Source organism: Pezoporus wallicus, unplaced genomic scaffold (genome assembly GCF_028554395.1).
Source record: "Pezoporus wallicus isolate ANWC-B61680 ecotype Strahan unplaced genomic scaffold, APGP_CSIRO_Pwel_v1 contig_7545, whole genome shotgun sequence".
In the NCBI taxonomy this organism is placed as follows: Eukaryota; Metazoa; Chordata; class Aves; order Psittaciformes; family Psittacidae; genus Pezoporus; species Pezoporus wallicus.
Window position 1 is genome coordinate 9,629,265 of NW_026642398.1, and position 17,693 is coordinate 9,646,957.

Here is a 17,693-nt window from a genome sequence, read left to right on the forward strand (position 1 = left end):
CTGGGCTGAGTGCTCACTGCTGGGTCATGCTGAGCTTCTCATCAATCAATGACCCAAAGTCCTTCTCCACAGGGTTACTCCCAATCCCTTCATGCCCCAGCCTGTACTGATACTGGGGATTGCTCCACCCAGGTGCAGGACCTCGTGTTTGGCCTTGTTGAGCTTCACTGTGCTCACTTGGGCCTCCAGCCTGTCCAGGTCCCTTGGACACCGTCCCTTCCCTCCAGTGACTCAACGGCACCACTCAGGGTGGTGTCACCGCGAACTTGCTGAGGGTGCGTTGTGCGGCAGCGGTGTTTGTTTGAGCCCTTCCCACTCAGCAGAGCGATGCACTATGTCAGCATCATCAGCATGTATCAGTGCAGGGCACTGACCCTCCTGCCAGTTTGTTCCTGTAACCACAGGTTCCCTCATCACCGGGCATTTGGGCTTGCGGGGCCTGCTAGGGGTTTTGGTAGAACATGCTGAAATTGTAAACTCACTGTTTTCCACCCAAAGTGAAACTCCATTCATGTGATGTTCAAGTTCAGCCATCATCTGAACTAGCACAAGCTGTATCCCTGATTCAAGGCTGAAGTCAGCTCTTCTTCGTTCACCATGTGGCTTGTTAGCTTGTCCCTTACCTACTTTTTATTAGCTGTGTTCTCCGATGTGCCTTGTAGGCAAATGACCTTCCCCCACAGAGATGATGACAATCATAGAATCATAGAATAGTTAGGGTTGGAAAGGACCTTAAGATCATCTAGTTCCAACCCCCCTGCCATGGGCACGGACACCTCACACTAAACCATGTCACCCAAGGCTCTGTCCAACCTGGCCTCAAACACCACCAGGGATGGAGCATTCACAACTTCTCTGGGCAACCCATTCCAGTGCCTCACCACCCTAACAGGAAAGAACTTCTTCCTCATATCTAATCTAAACTTCCCCTGTTTAAGTTTGAACCCATTATCCCTTGTCCTATCACTACAGTCCCTAATGAAGAGTCCCTCTCCAGCATCCCTATAGGCCCCCTTCAGATACTGGAAGGCTGCTATGAGGTCTCCACACAGCCTTCTCTTCTCCAGGCTGAACAGTCCCAACTTCCTCAGCCTGTCTTCATACAGGAGGTGCTCCAGTCCCCTGATCATCCTCGTGGCCCTTCTCTGGACTTGTTCCAACAGTTCCATGTCCTTTTTATGCTGAGGACACCAGAACTGCACACAATACTCCAGGTGAGGTCTCACAAGAGCAGAGTAAAGGGGCAGGATCACCTCCTTTGACCTGCTGGTCACGCTCCTTTTGATGCAGCCCAGGATGTGGTTGGCTTTCTGGGCTGTGAGCACACACTGCAGCCGGCTCATGTTCATTTTCTCATCCACCAACACCCCCAAGTCCTTCTCTGCAGGGCTGCTCTGAATCTCTTCTCTGCCCAACCTGGAGCTGTGCCTGGGATTGCTCTGACCCAGGTGTAGGACCTTGCACTTGGCATGGTTAAACTCCATGAGGTTGGCAACAGCCCACCTCACACGCGTGTCGAGGTCCGTCTGGATGGCATTCCTTCCCTCCAGCGTATCAACCGAACTAGTCTCCTGGATCTCCTTCATGAATTCCATGCTTCACAGGCTGCGGAAATTAAGGCTTCAGTGGCAGTGGTCTGCAAACTTCTCCCCATATCCCTCTCCATGCCACCACCAGTTGGGCCACAGGAGGATCAGTGAACTGAGCCAAGTTTCAAAGAAGAATCTTAATTAGGCTGAGGGGACCCATCTGTTTAATTCTGTTCCTGTTGATTTCAGAAGAAACAAAATGTGTTTCCTCTTCACCTGGGCTCTGACTGGAACTCATTTTGCTTTTGGAAGAGAAGAGAGTGAGGTGCACGAGTCAAGAGAACATGAAGAAACAAAATGATTCTCAAAGGGGTTTTAATGAAAGTCTCTTTTATTTGAATGCTTGCCATATTTAGATACTGAAGTAGAACTGTCACAGGAATGAAAATCAACTTCCCCTTCTTCCCAAGAAATCTAAAAAGTGTCACTATGTACAGAATTTACAACTATATGCAGTAGTTTATTGTTACTCTGGACTCCAATATTTGATCTCAGAAGTAAACCCATGCACACCAAAGCTAGAGCAGGAAGTGCCCATCCTGTTCCTCTTATGATGTTCTGCAAATGTTACTGTCATGCTTTCAAAATGATTGCTCTTCCAAGGAAGAGAAACTGTCCGCGCCTGAGACCTCGCTGCTGCATACAATAGTCATCACCCACAGCCTCAGGAACTGCCTTCCTTGAGCAGGTGAGAAGTGAAAGGAAATGGGCCAGATGTGCAAATGTGTTTTGGTTCCTGTTTTCTGTTGGAGTCAGATGAAAAATGATATAAAGTAGGTGTAAAAAATAATCTACTGACAGATCAATGGATGTGAGGCATCTAACTACGAGATTTGGGTGGAAATCCTTTGTTTCAGGAATTTTTTTCCTATTTTTTGCCTTTCACTTACAGACGCTTCCTTCGTTTTCATGGATTATTTGACAGAAAGTTTCTGTGGTTTGATTCAAGCTGCTGCACCTCTGTAATTCCCTCTGTAACTGTATTCAGTGGGCATTACAGGCACCCAGCTTCTCTTTAAACATTAGAAACCTCAAAAATCTCTGAAATAAAGTGCTATTATCTCTAATTTAATGTTCAGTCAAATGACCATTGAGAGGATTTCTAATATCCATGTGCTATTAAATGAATTGTGGAACTCAGTCCTGGTGTGTTACTTGTAGGACTTTGCTTCTTCACTCAGCTTCATTTTCCAGTCTGGATCTAGATAGCTACTCTGCAATAAGGAAAACTGCTCTGAGCTGGTGGGATTGGAGGTGGTAACAAAGTGAGCTGAAGGCACAGAGTGGAAGTGAGCTGCAAGACATAACCCGAACTGCCGGGCTTGTGTTCACAGACCCCGTCCTAAAACCTCACCAAGAGCTGTCCTTGCTGATGTACCTCGGGCAGTGCAGAAGAACAAACTCCTTCCCCATCAGCCCTCAGGAGTCCTCCAAAATCAAGGTGCGATGACAGCACGGAGGTAGTAGACTGCTGCTGCTGCCAGTGCCGCCATGGTTTGCTGTGTAACCGAGCCTTCAGCTGTGCCTCACCCCATGCCTGGCCACCTGAAAAACAGTGACCACCTAAATCTACTGCTACACAGGTATGCTACCGAGGGCAGGGGATAGGCGGCAGCAGCGTTGCACTATGAGCAGCATTATTTAGATGTGTTCTTCCTAGGGTCATGATGCACCCAAGGTTTACACATTAGCAAGGCTTGGCTTTTTAATTAGGGAAACGAAGCATCCATAAGCAGCAAAACAAAACAGGAGGCTTGAAATCATCCTCATTTTGTATTATATAGAATTTCTATATTCATCAGTACAGGAGCGATTGCTAAACAGGTCCTCACTAGGCTTACTTGCAATTCAAACCGAGGTGGTTATTATGTAAACAGGTTAGCTTGGTGGAGGCATCTCCAGGGTGAGCTTAACCCTGTCCTATTTGGTTCCTCTTGTCTAAGTCTTATAGGCCTGTAAACGTTCATGTTGTTATACAGCACTGCGGAGTTATCAGCCACATAGGGTGGCTGGTAGTAGTTACCCTGGATGGCCTTTTGTGGTGATGAGGGTGTGAATGAGACATAGTTGTGGAAGGAATTAACTCTATGCAGAGGTGACTGTGGGGCTAAGTTGCTGCTGAATATGAGAGCTGTTGGATTTTGCTTGTTCTGGTGGGTGCTGCCATTGGAGAGGCTGCTGAAGGGATCAGACAGAGTGTTGGTGTTTTCCTCGTTGCTGCAGGGGAGGCTGCGCTGAGGGGCCCAGCTCCTATTGAACAGGAAGGGCATGGTGCGCGGCGGAGAGTTCGGGCCCCTCACGGGCTTGGAGAGGGCGTAAAGGTGTCGGAACTCTTCATCAAACAGCTCCACAACTTGACCCGTGAACTTGGAGAGGAGGTTGCGGTGAACCTGGCCACATAACCACGTGAAGCTGGAGGAAGGGACAAGGTAAGGGACAGCGTTAACATCAGCCACTAAGGACTGGGCATCCCTGCAGGGGTGGTGCGAAAGGCAAACGTGCTTTACTGCTGAAGTTCTTGCCTAAACACAGCATGAAGATGGTGTCACAGTTAAATTTCAGGTCAGTTCACATCAGTGCTCTTTGGCTCGGATCAACCTTTGTTAGTGCAGCTGCCCCTAAGCCTTCCAGAACCCTTGTCAAGTTATACAATGTCCTAAAGCGAGCGGTGATCCAGATGCACTGCGGGTCTAAAAGTCAGGTAAAGAACGCAAGGTTTGGGTGTCTGTTCCATGGAAAGGAGTTCAGACCCCACTTCTGGGTACCTCTTCCATGCACAATGCTTAAAGTCAGCTCTTACCATGTCTTATCTGCATACACATACATTGTACCTTCCCTGCAGTGCCAGGTGTAACTCTCACCACTCCAAACTGACGTTAGACAGATTAGTGCAAATAACCACCTGTCGTTTCCGTGTTGCCATACTTTTTCTGCACTGGTCAAGAGAAACACGTAAAGACTCAACCTTCCTGTTACATCCACTTCCACAGAACAAACCGCCATACCTGGCAAATGCTCATTTTCTTCACTACAGAGAAAATGAAGTTACAAACATTTCCTACAGCCTGTCCAACAATAAAACTACTACTTCGCTATAAAGTAAGGGAAAAGCACTGCAGTAGTTTTCATTCTGGTAGTCCAGAGACACATGTGAGGATACCCCACAGCTTTTAAATGATTTTTCTTTTATGTGCTTCCCTAATCCACTTGGCAAACATAAATTCATGCTCTTTTACCAAACCACAAACCAGCTTGATTGTGGTGTGCAGGCTGCCTTGTCAGAGCAGCAGCAATAAAATGAGCACAGTTGAGAGAATGAAATGTAATTACTCCCTGAGCTGATGGGGCTCGAGCTGTGCAGCAGAGGATACAGAGCAGCACTGAACTCAAACCCAAGGTTACCCTGTGTTTCAAACCTGAGGTTATTCCGTGTTTCAAGCCTGAGGTTATTCTGTGTTGCCAAACTCTGCCCAGGTTATTCCTGCATGACTTCATTAGCTACGCTGGATTTGCACAAGGATTTGGCTGTAGGTGTGTGCACTTCACATCTTGTGTTTGTCATGTTTTGACAAAAGGCCTATGAAGCTCAGTGGGACTGACAGCCTGAGCTGATGCTCAGGGAGCAAAGCCAGAGGATTTATATCTGCCCATTCAGAGCATTCTTACACTGGGCTGGGTTTGGGGCACACAGTGGTTTTACACTGATGGTTCAGGAGCAAGTGAAGGAGTGAAGAAATCACTAGTTCAATGCCACCAGCCACCCCTACAGTATACACTGTACATTTTATGACTGGACATGAAAATATACAGTAAGTTACCAGAATACAGCTTCTCCTCATCCAGTTTGTTCAAATCAGTCTAGGTATGGACAAAACCTTGGGAACCAAGGTGAACAGCCTAGAAAGCTAACTCCCTGCTGCGTGAGTAACATCTGCTGTGCCAGCTCACTATTGCCTGTATTCACCAAGAAGCACTCTCTAAACCATTGCATGTCCTTTGTCTGACTGTTCAGGAGATAATAAGCTAGGACCAAATACAAAACCACACACAGTTAGTCTGGGATATCTTCACTGAAGGTTATGATCTCATGAAAGGGCTGAGGTGTGGAGTGGCAGGTTTACACATGATGTGCTAGAAATATAGCTAGTTTACAAAAGAAAATTTAGAGATAAATAAAAATTAATTACACTTATAAATGGCTTTTAAAAACCCCACAAAATCAAAGGAAAAACCTGTTGAGCCCAATTCTGATAGTTCACTGCAGGGTAACTTCCTGGAGTACCTGGCAGACAGATACTCATCTGTGGCTCATTGACCTTATCCATAACCCTTGTGATCTGAGAAAGCTGGATCCAATCAACAGCCCAAATATTCTCAATGGGCTGGTGGCAATGGGTCAGTTGCAAAGTAACGAGGTGAGACCTGTGTGATTTTAGACAAACTTAGGACTTGTAGTGAGTCACAGCAATTTACATGCTGTGCTCTTTGCTGGAGAACAAAGAGGAGCCTGAAATAAAGACTTCACAGATTTCCACTGGCTTCATTTTAGGAGGAATTAATTAATTGGTTAGGTTTTAGGCCCTGTTTTGCTCCTTAGTTAACAATTCCAAGTGCTCTTCTGGGAAAGGCTCACAGAAGTCTGTTTTTGTCACTATCTGCCCATAAGGATCATTTTTCTACCAGACCTCTCTGAGTGAAGCACATCAGAAAGGAGAGAAGGTACAAAGAGGTCCAGCCCAGCTTTGGGAAAAAGCTGTATCACAAATTCAGTCATTGACAGATACATCTCAGATGCCTTTCCTCTTTGTCCCCAAACCTATCTGCTGTTCTGGATCCTGTCATTCAAGATGGTCTGAATCAAACCCCACCTCTCCTGTCCAATCTCCATTTGTTCTGGACTTGTTTTTTCCCCTCTGCACTACTGCAGCTGCAGTTATTAGGGACACACCCATCCCGTGTGTCTACAGCACTACAGCAACATGCAGTTACACACATTCAGTCTGAAACTGAAGGAGTGGGGTTTTCAGCTGAGCCCAGGTTTGAATTAACCTACACCTTAGTGTTGCCTGCTGGTGGGATAACCTCGTTATGAGAAACCTGTGCCACCTGAACTGAGGCTTTCAGCAGAGCACCACAGTGTTAGATGTTAGATGCTGGCCTCTGAGGCTTTCAGAGTGTCTCAGCTGCCCCTGACGACCAAGTCCTGTGCTTTCTTCTGCTCCCATTTTGCCTTCTTTAGGAGCAGAGTTCATGCACTAACTCCAATTAATTAAAGAAAATGGAATAACAGTTATATAGGATGGACAGCAAAAAGAAATACTGCATCCAAATCCCACACCACAGACATTGCCAGTAAAAAAACAGAGGAAAAGCTGTAACTTAAAACACTCGCTCATGCCTCCACTTGTGCAGACGCATGAGTGGAACAGCCTTCAGAAGCTTCCCAGCTCTGGTCTGCCCTGTGCAGCAGGACCACACTTACCCACACTGACCCAAGCAACAGCTTTTTAATGTGGTTTTAAAACCAACTCCAGAGCAGGAGATGCCACAGACTTGGTGTTTCCTTTGCCTCTAACTAGTTGCCAGCTTCAGTCCCCTTTGTTGTCCATTAGGCAAATATAGTTTGTCCTCAGACAGGTGGGCAGTGAGCCAGGGTCCCTTGTGGAGCAGTGTCCTAAAGGGCTGTTTTATTTCCTCAGCCTATTCCCCTCACTGATACTACAAAGTCATGAAGAGCACAGCACTGATTAAATTTGCTGTTACAGTAGTTTAAAGATCTTTTGCTTTAAGATTTAAGATCTGTTCCAGTTTGATTTCCAATAAATGCATTGCAGAAGAGTTTGAGACTGTTTTATTCAATGTCATTCTTGTTCTGCAGCAGCTGGTGCATAAGGTTCAGGGATAACAGAAAACCTTCAGATTGATAAAGTGAGAGCTAGCAAGCCTACAGAAATGCCACGTACTGACAGCCAGCCATAACCCATGTGAATCTGCAAACTAGTGCTGGGCATGCTGAAATTAAATAGTGTATAGATTTGTTCCTCACCACCATCTCTGCTTACTTGTTGGATAGGGGATTATTTAATTTGACAAGGCTCTTGAGGTTAGAGGATACTGCAACAGCAGTAGAGAATGAATGGCAGAAGTGACTGCACAGGACTTCAAGGGTTTTTCTTTTTCAGGATTGAAAGAGAAGCCAAAAGGAAGCTCAATAAAACAGATCTTGTTGTGTCCCTCTTCTCCCACACATCCCTTACTTCTCCTCTCTAAATCTGCTGTTGCATTTCTACACATTTTTGGTGAGGGACTGAAAAAAAACTGAAATACCAAGAAAACTGCAGAGCACCCGATAGGAAATCACTGAGTATTCACTCATTTTTGTTTGAGGGTTCATTTGGAAACTGGACAAAAACTGGATGCCCACCTCTGGACAGCTGAGTTCCTGCAGCCTACTCTAATGCCATGTATTCACTTTCACCTCTGGTATGGTAGTTACGGCATCTTCCCGTGCCACAGTTTTATCACACCAGAGGCGTTTAAGCTTCCAAATCATAAACTGGGATTAAGAAAAAATAATCTCATCCTTTTAATTAAATAATCACTTCTTGTATTTTTGTATGTGGATTTCCAGGACACAGTCATTTGTGAAGCTTATCTATGTAGCCATGAGGCTTAAGAACTTTATTTGATGCAAGCTCCGTCTCCTCAAATTCCCTGACTGGAGGATTTTGGACTTGAATTTAAAACCCTATTGTTGAGGTGCAACGTCCTCTACCTGAAATAATTATAGCAGCCCAAAAGTGGAGAGTTAGAGACTCAGCTCACAAACTGAGGAAACAAAAGGGAAGGTACAACAGTCATGTAGACACACACTGCCTACCTGTTAATGAAACACAAGAAAAAACAGTAAATCTCTGAAGTGTTTCTGTTTTACCTTTAATCACTAAACTTGTCACATGGAGAACAAATCCTCAGATAAACTGAGTGACATATGCTACATTAAGGAATCCTGAGGGAGATGGAAGTCTATCATGTCTCGTGATCACAGCATTTGAGGACCCAAACAATGAGAAAAGCATGATACTGAGCTCTACACATTCCTAGTGCTGCTCCAGGGATGCACCAGCTGTTTACTCCAGTTTCTAAACCTTTACATTAAATACCAGGCTCCATAAAAAGCTAACATCAGCTTTAAAGCAAATTAAATGGATTATTGAGAAATGGAAAACATGAGGGAGTTTTGTTCAAAAAAACAACATCACCCATCCAAAAACTTCCATGGCACTTTTTTGGTGAAGGAATATTCCAAATCATGAAGGAACAGCCAGCCATGAACTGCAATGGTTTATCTCACCTGTAAGAGCCAGAGAGCACATATTTCCAGTCAGAGATAAGGAATTTTTCTCGTATTTGTCCCGAGAATTTCCTGCCTGATTTGGCACAGTAAACCTCTCCAGTAACGCTGCGCACTGAGATGTTCTGCAAATAAAGAAAAAGGAAAGGAGTGGATGACATTTGTTTTCATAGTAAATCTCCAAAGGAAAGGGAGATTTACTACTCCCCTTAGCTCTTCACTTCCCCAGTGTCTGTTATGAGATCTTTATGGTCTCTCTAATGTCATATTTGAAGATTTGGGGCTAGAGGAAACCCAGCCAAACTCTCTTACCTGCCCCAGGGTTACTTCTTTCAAGAGGAATATAGAATCATAGAATCATAGAATAGTTAGGGTTTGAATGGATCTTAAGATCATCAAGTTGAACCCCCCTGTATGGGCAGGGACACCTCACGCTAAACCATGTCACCCAAGGCTCTGTCCAACCTGGCCTTGAGCACCGCCAAGGATGGAGCATTCACAGCTTTCCTGGGCAACCCATTCCAGTGCCTCACCACCCTCACAGTAAAGAACCCCTTGTCCTACCACTACAGTCCCTAATGAAGAGTCCCTCTCCAGTGTCCTTATAGGCCCCCTTCAGATATTGGAAGGCTACTATGAGGTCTCCACGCAGCCTTCTCTTCTCCAGGCTGAACAGCCCCAACTTTCTCAGCCTATCTTCATACAGGAGGTGCTCCAGTCCCCTGATCATCCTCGCAGCCCTCCTCTGGAATTGTTCCAACAGTTCCATGTCCTTTTTATGTTGAGGACACCAGAACTGCACACAATACTCCAAGTGAGGTCTCACGAGAGCAGAGTATCGGGGCAGGATCACCTCCTTCGACCTGCAATATAAACTTGTGCTGTGTAATGATAACTGATGTGAGAAGTGTCCATAGCTGAACAGTCCATAACCTCTGCTGACACTCCAGCAACACTTGCTCTAGCTGTAAGCTTTTTTGTTTTACATCAGTTATGGCACAATAAAGCAGGGCAAAACCTCTGCTCTCCCTGTCCACTTGGGAGGATCTGCAGGATCTGATGCAAGAACATGTGTGAGTGGAGAGGTCCATGCAATGCTCTTCACTGTCCCTGTACGTCAGCAAGTGCACTTAAGGCAAGCCAGGCACGCAGATCTGACTCTGCTGTCCACACAACACATTGCAGAGCCTTAGTAAATGAGTGGCACCAAGGATTTGGCTCATGCATCATTGAAGCCTGTGTATTGCAGCAGCATACTTACAATAAATAGCACAGGCTTGTCCTTCCTAAGGAGTGGGTGTTTACAGACATGCAAGCACTGTTATGAGCATGTTTTATTAATTTCAGTTTCTTTATACATCTGGGGAGGAATTCAGCTGTTGAAACATAAGTGTCTGGTGCACGTAAGATGCTCTCAGGTCTATTGCCTGCCCTCCAGCTGCTATTCCAGAAGTCTGTTGCCTCTGAGACATCAGCCATCCTCACAAAGATGCCACAGGTGCCCTACAGCATCTATGCAACAGTTGAAATGGTCCCTAGGAAGTTTAAGGTCAGTTTCCTCTGGCAGATATGATCCTATGGTTGATTCTGGCAGAGGCAAAGTTGGACTAAGCTAACAGCCAGCTAAATTTGAGGTGTGATCTTTAAAACAGATCTTCAACATGTTTTATAAGAAACCACTTAGTGCAATCAAGGTACTGCCATGCAAAATGGTTTATGTGCCTGCTACCAGCACTGCCAGACCATAGCTACAGCACAGTAATTAAACAGAAGCAGTTGTAATGCTAGATAACTAGTTGTAATGTTAGACAGCTCTACTAGGGACTTAAGCTCTGTTTTAAGACTTCAGAGCCTAGATTAGGTTCATCTAAGGACCTATGGAAATGCTTTACATTCTTATAACATCCATGGGAAAATGGAGGCTTCCTCAGAGAGGAATTAGGTGCACTAACCCTACCTCTGGAAATCCCTCGCTCCCTTTTAATTACAAGGTGGACCTACCCTCCCATAACCACGCTTGTAGCTCAGAGTGCCTAAAGTTGTGCAGCTGAATCTGAGCCTGAACGCTTCACAAAGCCACAGTACCTTGAAGAGATCCTCAGAAATTTGCAACTTGTCGCACATCTCCGAGAAGAGATTGATACTGCCGTGATCAAGCAACAGGTAGACAAACACCATGCGCTTGTTGGCTGCCTCCAGGAGGTCACAGAAAATCTCAGTGTCTGTGAACACATCCATCACGATAGCTAGCACCTAGGGAAAAACAGCAGAGGCATTACGAGGCCTGATTTATGTAAGGTCATCTGTGAGGCCACTGAAATGTAGTTTATTTGGTTGAAAATCATATTACCACCAAGAGACATCTTCAGAGGATATTTCTTCTGGTTTTCTCCCTAAGTGCCTGAATCAGGAAATCAATGAGACACGTTGCTGCTTTGTTTTATTGCTCATCTAAAGCCAATATAACACACAACTTACGCACTTCAGTTAAGCTCTTTTAATCATAAAACACAAGATGACCTATGAATTCGCAGGTGAGATTAAAGCACTAGGAACAATACTGAAACCCTAATCGGGGAATAACAAGGACGTAGTTAAAATAAGAGACTGTAGCCTGTGTCAAATGGCTGACTAGCTTTTGTGAGCCACATGCATTCAGCAAGAATCACTGCATCACGCTTTCTGTTAGTACTTATACCTGGAAGGGTCCTGGCTGTAAATCCCCACTCTGTTGTTGGGTGGGGTGATGGACTGCAACAGCTCCATCTGTTTGGGTTCTGGTTTTTCTTTTGTTAATACTGACCTATAAACTGTTTCACTGTAGCCATGCATCCATGCTTCCAAAGTCACAGCTGGCACGACAGTGTGTAAAAGTCTCAGGACTGGGCATAAAAGCCCTGCCAGCTACTTAAATGCACAGCCTTCAGCCAGTGTGGATCCAGGGAACTGTAAATGTGATATAAACCCACCTTCATGCTCCAGCCCCTATGTTCAGTATTGGGCATGGCCTCTCGAAGGTACTGGTGGTCTTCATTGATGTCTACTGTTGTCCAAAGAAAAGGACATCTCCCCAGGGCAATTCAGCCCAGCTGATACCTTACTTATCTTTAGAAGGTGCCTATTCCTCCACTGATGCAAAAGAGAACTCTTGCTAATTGCACTCACAGGATATTACCTTCAATCAAAACAAACTTTACAGTGTCTCTGCAGATCTGTCTTACTGTTTATTTCCAGCTTGCTCTGAATCTTACTCCAAAGCCTCTTCCTACACCTGCCAGCAAGCTTTTTCCCTTTGCCACCAATGGAAATGCTACAAGACCAAGCACATCCTGTGTGGCCAGCATCCTGTTCAGGCAAGCCAAATTATTCATGGAGAGCTGACGATCCCACACCTTTCTCCTGCTGCCAAAGCATGGTGCTTCAGAAAGGGCCTTGCCAAGGCCAGGTAAGCGGCATAAGTATGTCCAGTATCTCACATCTGCTTTTCCTGCTGACTCACCTTGTCTTTCTAAACAGCACAGTCCTGCATCAAGCCTCACTGTAGCCCCAGAGCACCCTCTCCAGCACTGCTTTTGCACCAGCTATTTCCAATTTGTATTTCTGCACCTGATTTTCCTCTTTCACTTGCAGAACTTCCTGCTGCTTTTGCCTGAATTTCATTTCAGGATTTCTACCTATTCCACAAATGTGTTAAGATTATAGTAACTACTCACTAGTTTGATATCATTCCCAAACACAATCTTTATTCTGTTGTGTAAATTGTTAATGGATATATCAAATCCTAGGCTACCCAGGATGGGCCCATATCAGATACTCATTAAGCCATGCTGCCGTTGAAAAACTGTACTCAAAAAACAGCTGCCAAATTTATACAGTGAGTAAGTGTTGCCTCGGCACCCTCTTGTAATGTAAATTAGATGGTTAAGAAGGTCATGAGAACCATGGATTTATATTCCATTTCTCACCTTTTCCCTACAAGTTTTCTCCTCTTGGGACAGAAAATCAGCCTGGGTTGATACTTTACCTGGTGCTTATTTTATTATTCCAGAGACATTTCTCCTGCTACTGTATCTTCCTGATGCTGTAACTTCAAATGACTAATCTATAATTCCTCTGATGTGCCGAGCACTTGTAGCCTTTGACAGGGCAGTTGCCAGTGGGGATTCTTCTCCCCTGCCATTACACTCATCATCAGACCCAGCACTTGCCCTTGCAGGAGAATAACACAGTGAAAGTTCGCAACTGCAGTGGGCTCTGCAGCCTGTGCTGGACAGCGGGAACTACAGCCTGGTTTTGTTCCTGGCCATTCCCCGGTAAAACTGCTAGTGACATCTCAAGTTTATCCATGAGGAAACCTCCCAGATGATCATAAACACAGCCCTGCAATGTCAAATAGTTTTTTCCGGGAAAACAGGGAACTGCCAGCACACACAAGACAGAAGCTTTTTGTCCCCCTCCAGCTGCTCAGCTTCTGTTTTCCCAATGTGTGGACACCCTGGCTTGATGTGGCACTTCTCTGCAGCCCCCCATCATCTGTCTGTCATCAGGGGCATGATCTGCACCTTCCCCATGTACCAAGTTACGCTGCAGTTTTCATACGGAGCCCATATGGCATTTTTAGTGACACTGACAGCATATTATGGATGAAAGGTCTTTTCCCTGAAAGACCATTCCCAGCCTTACTCTGGGGATGGCTGCTGGCACACCAGGCACACACGCCCTTCTCTGGACTCCCCTTCATCCACATCCCACATGGATCCCCATGAACAACTGCTAATGGCTCAGAGCTCACTTTAGCTTAATTCTCATTACTGGTGGAGCGGGCTGAATGGAGCTCATCTTGCTGGTGATGCACAAGAGGGAATAGAGGCCAGCTGCCCTTTCTACAGGACATATGCTCTGCCAGGTTAATGTGAGTTTAAAAGGAGAGGGAATGCTTTTTTTCCCTGAAGTCACCAACATAAAAAGGTGTAGGTATGACTATAAAAGAAAAAAAGCAGTATTGCCTGTGTTCAACAACAGGCTCTTTACAGCCACTTTCTAGAGCAAAGCTATACTACAATGCAAAGGGCTGGCTCAGATCAAACACCCTGTTTACATGATCTTTTTTAATACAACTGAGTGCAGAGGAAACAGCAATTCTCTCTGTACCTGAGTGGTTTTGTTGATGTACCGGCGTATGATGTCTCTGATGTTGTTGTTCTTCTCTGTCTGGAAATACACAGTGGCAGTGGATTTTTCCTTCAAATAGGGCTTGTCTGCTGTAATCCATGTGTGCAGCAGGGCTGGCTCGCTGCTGTCAGAAATGGTGGGGAAGTAGGTCCCTGAAGGGAGTGACCCAGCATAGTTCTGCTTTGGCGCAGCCGCCCCGTCGGTGGCCAGGGACTCCTCCGCATAATAGGACTCCCTGGCATTATCCTTGATGTACTGAGCTTCCACTGAGGAGAGGAAATCTACCTCGCCTTCCTTGTGTAAAGTTTCCAGGTAAGAGTCTGTCCCACCATCCAGAAAGGCATCAGTGGCCAACCTTATGCTTTCATTGTGGCTGAAATCCGCTTTTGTCAGCTTTGAGGACTGGCTCTTGATATCCTCCAGCCTTTTCCTTATCTTGCCCAAGTGTCTGGGGTTGCTCATGGCTCTTTGTCGCAGAAGATCTGCCGGGGAGGCAGCATGCATATGCACGGGGTAGGCAGCCCAATCGTCCTTGTTTAGACACTGCATTGTGGCGTGAAATCACCTCGGCTGAAGGAATTAACTATGAATAAAAATAAAGAGATCTAATTACCTCAGACAAATGCACACTCCCCGATTTCCTTGGTACAATTACCTTTAAAAAAACCAGAAGCTCAGTTCTCAAGTGGTGTACTTCAGCCACAATCTGTTTCCAGATAGGGCACAAGAGCAAAACTGATTAGATTGCTTATCTGACAGGTACCCACCTCACCTCCAGGGCATAGGATAGATTCGAGTCCAATCACCAGGGCCGTCCGATTCGGTTGTACTTCTCTTCCTGTCGCATCCTGTGCGATGTGAGCGAGGAAAGCACTCAAGCAAAAGCAGGTAGGCTCCTAAGCATCGTTGCATAATCTTCAAAACAGCTCGAGGCTTCTCTGTCTTCCCATAGTATTCGCTAGGGAGCAAAAACAACTCTGACGTTGAACTGGGACAGAGACAACAGCCATGTCCATAGCTTCAGAGAAGCAGAAAGGGGTACGGGCTCTTGTCTGCACCTACATGCTACCAGGCATGCTTAAAAATAGACTTGAACTTCGTCACTGTGCCCCGTTCATAGTATGTTGCTATTACCATAGGCGATTCACTCATTTATTTCTTTAAAGCTTTGTGACTACGCCATCCTATTAAAAGAAAAATACCCCTTCCCAAACATCCTGAATAATACACGGAGGGAGGGTTGTGAGCTGGCCTCAAAGCATCAGAAATACAAACACTCATCACTTGATTGTGCACATTTAGGGCTGGTTGGCTGGTTGTGTGTTTTTTTCTCCTTCCCAGGCTGCAGCTCCTGGAGTCACGTTGTCCCTGTGGCAGCTCGGCTGCTGTGTCATTAGCAGGACAGAGGCGCAGTTCGCAGCGGGGTGCGAGGCACAGCGCCCCGGGGAGCCAGGCCGGCCGGTATGAGTGTGTGGGGGTGAGGAGAGCAGGGTGGGAAGGCTCCCTGCCCGAGGTGCACGGTAAATACCTGTGTGCATGCCTGTACGCACAGGCACGTGTGACACAGTTTTCTCACGCAGGTTGGGTTTGTCCTCACCCTCTGTAGCTCTGTGTCCATGCACCGGTGTGCCACGGCTCCGGGGGAGGGCAGGGTCAAGGGGCATGTCAGCCTCAAGGGTTCTTGCATGGGGTTATGAGCTGCTGAGCGTGGAAACGGTGCTGACCAGTGTGCTCAGGATCATGAACGTCTTCAGTGCCGCACTGAGTGATGACACAGGCACAGAGTTTCCCAGATTCTGGGTCTGTGTCTATGTCAGATGCCCTAAGGAGGGGGCAGTGCAAGCGGAGGAGACAAGTATTAAAAGAGAAAAGGGTCTGAACTGCTTCAGATTTTACTCCCGGATCCAGAGGGCGGGAAGCACCCACAGGGGCGCTGAGGAGAGGAGGCGGCAGGGCGCGTCCCCGAGCTCCCGGTGTGGGGTTAGGAGCTACCCGTGCCCCCACCCCCCAACATCCGCCCACAGCTGTCAGACGCGGCCAACAGCCACTAATTATCCACTGACCTGCTCTGCGCAATTATGCCGGGAATGATGCCGCCTCATTAACCTGACAGGCAAGATCGCTCCCCGCCAGCGCCGATCAGCGCCTGCCGGGGCCCAAGCAGGGCCGTCACCCCCCGGCCCCGTCACCTGGGGTCCCACACTTGGTCACCCAGTGTCCCACCATGGTCACAGCAGGGCCACCGGAGCTTGCCACCATGGGACCTCTCACTGACACCACAGGGACACCCCATTGTCACCCTGGGGTCCCACACGGCCACTACAGGCTCCCACACGGCCACTACAGGCTCCCACACTGTCACCATGGAGCTCCGCGGTCACCAGAGCCCCACGCCGTTTCCACAGGGCCCCTCTCTGCAACTGCGGGGTCCCACAGGCTCACTCCGAGGACCACGCCGTCACCGCGGGGCTCTCCGGCACGGCGGAAGGGCTGTGCCGTGCGGCGCTGGGCCATGCCTTCCGTCCCACACCTTCTCCCTTGTGTGTGGGGCTGAGGCGGCCCCCGGGCTCTCAGCAGCCATAGCTGGGACAGGCCCCGGGTCGAGATCTGGCGGGGCGAAACAACATACAGCCGCCTCGTTAGCGCAGTAGGTAGCGCGTCAGTCTCATAATCTGAAGGTCGTGAGTTCGATCCTCACACGGGGCAAAGGCGGGCAGCTCTTTTACTCTCGAGGTGGGACGGGCTGCTGTGGGCTGTGACCACCTCACCTCGCTTTTATGCGCGGCAGAGCTGTATAAAACTGCGCTCTTAAGCCCTCAGCACTGTCCTGTCTGTAGTGATACGAGAAGCTGTAGTTTCAGGGCACGGGGCCTGTGTTTCTTGATGCTGGGTTCATGTAGATGATGTTTGCAATTTACAGTGTTCAAAATGTGCTGTGGCACAGGACTGTCCGCACCCGCACCAGCTGCAAGCCCACTGAGGTGTTTGGGCATGGGGTCAGCCCCACTTCTGCAGTGGGCTGTGGGCCCCACAGCCAGGCAAGGGGCATGGACCAGGGGCTGCCAGAGCCACAACAGGGTACAGGCTGTGCCTGACTGGAACACTGCTTTGTACATTTACAAATGTAACCTTTTACAAACCTAAGTGTGTAACATATGGCCCAGTGCGCTGGCCAAAAGCTTCGTGGGTTTATTTTTCCGCTTTAAATATAATCATGTGCAAGCTCCAAGACAGTCATTAGAAAAGGATCTGCTGCTACTTCTGCCTCCCTAAGACGATCACTGCCTGTTGCGTTTTATTCTCTTTGAAAAGAAATGATGCCTCTTCCCCACGCTCTGCTGACGGTTCTGGTGAGATTTCTGTGAAACGTGGCTGTTACTAACGTGACCGTTTCTGGTTCCAGACACAGAGGATGCTAATATGAGGGTAAGTAACTACTGGTGCATATTTAAGTCTTTATGTGATAAAGATCTGCTGGTTCAGAGCCACTGCCTGGGTCTGGCCTCAGCATGGTGCTTCAACACGCATGGGGCACCACAAGCAGTCCTGCTGCAATACTGCTGCCCCAAAGAGCTTTA

At 47.2% G+C, this 17,693-nt stretch overlaps 1 protein-coding gene and 1 non-coding gene across 3 annotated transcripts; one reads left to right on the forward strand and one right to left on the reverse strand.

Moving 5' to 3' along the window:
* Nucleotides 1–3,125: 3,125 nt before the first annotated feature.
* On the reverse strand, nt 3,126–16,274 carry FAM83A (family with sequence similarity 83 member A). Of its 2 annotated transcripts, XM_057429839.1 has the most exons (6): nt 16,179–16,274; nt 14,883–15,073; nt 14,095–14,698; nt 11,029–11,196; nt 8,944–9,068; nt 3,126–4,001 (listed from the first exon to the last, which is right to left on the reverse strand). In XM_057429839.1, exons 3-6 carry the CDS (start codon nt 14,662–14,664, stop codon nt 3,455–3,457), a joined length of 1,410 nt encoding a protein of 469 aa, XP_057285822.1. In that variant the 5' UTR covers nt 14,665–14,698; nt 14,883–15,073; nt 16,179–16,274; the 3' UTR covers nt 3,126–3,454. The 2 variants fall into 2 exon arrangements, with proteins under 2 accessions (XP_057285822.1, XP_057285821.1); XM_057429838.1 differs by lacking the exon at nt 16,179–16,274 and having other exon boundaries at nt 14,883–15,792.
* Nucleotides 16,275–16,748: 474 nt separating this feature from the next.
* Nucleotides 16,749–16,821, forward strand: TRNAM-CAU (transfer RNA methionine (anticodon CAU)). Its single transcript has one exon. It is a non-coding gene; the product is annotated as a tRNA-Met (tRNA).
* Nucleotides 16,822–17,693: the final 872 nt, after the last annotated feature.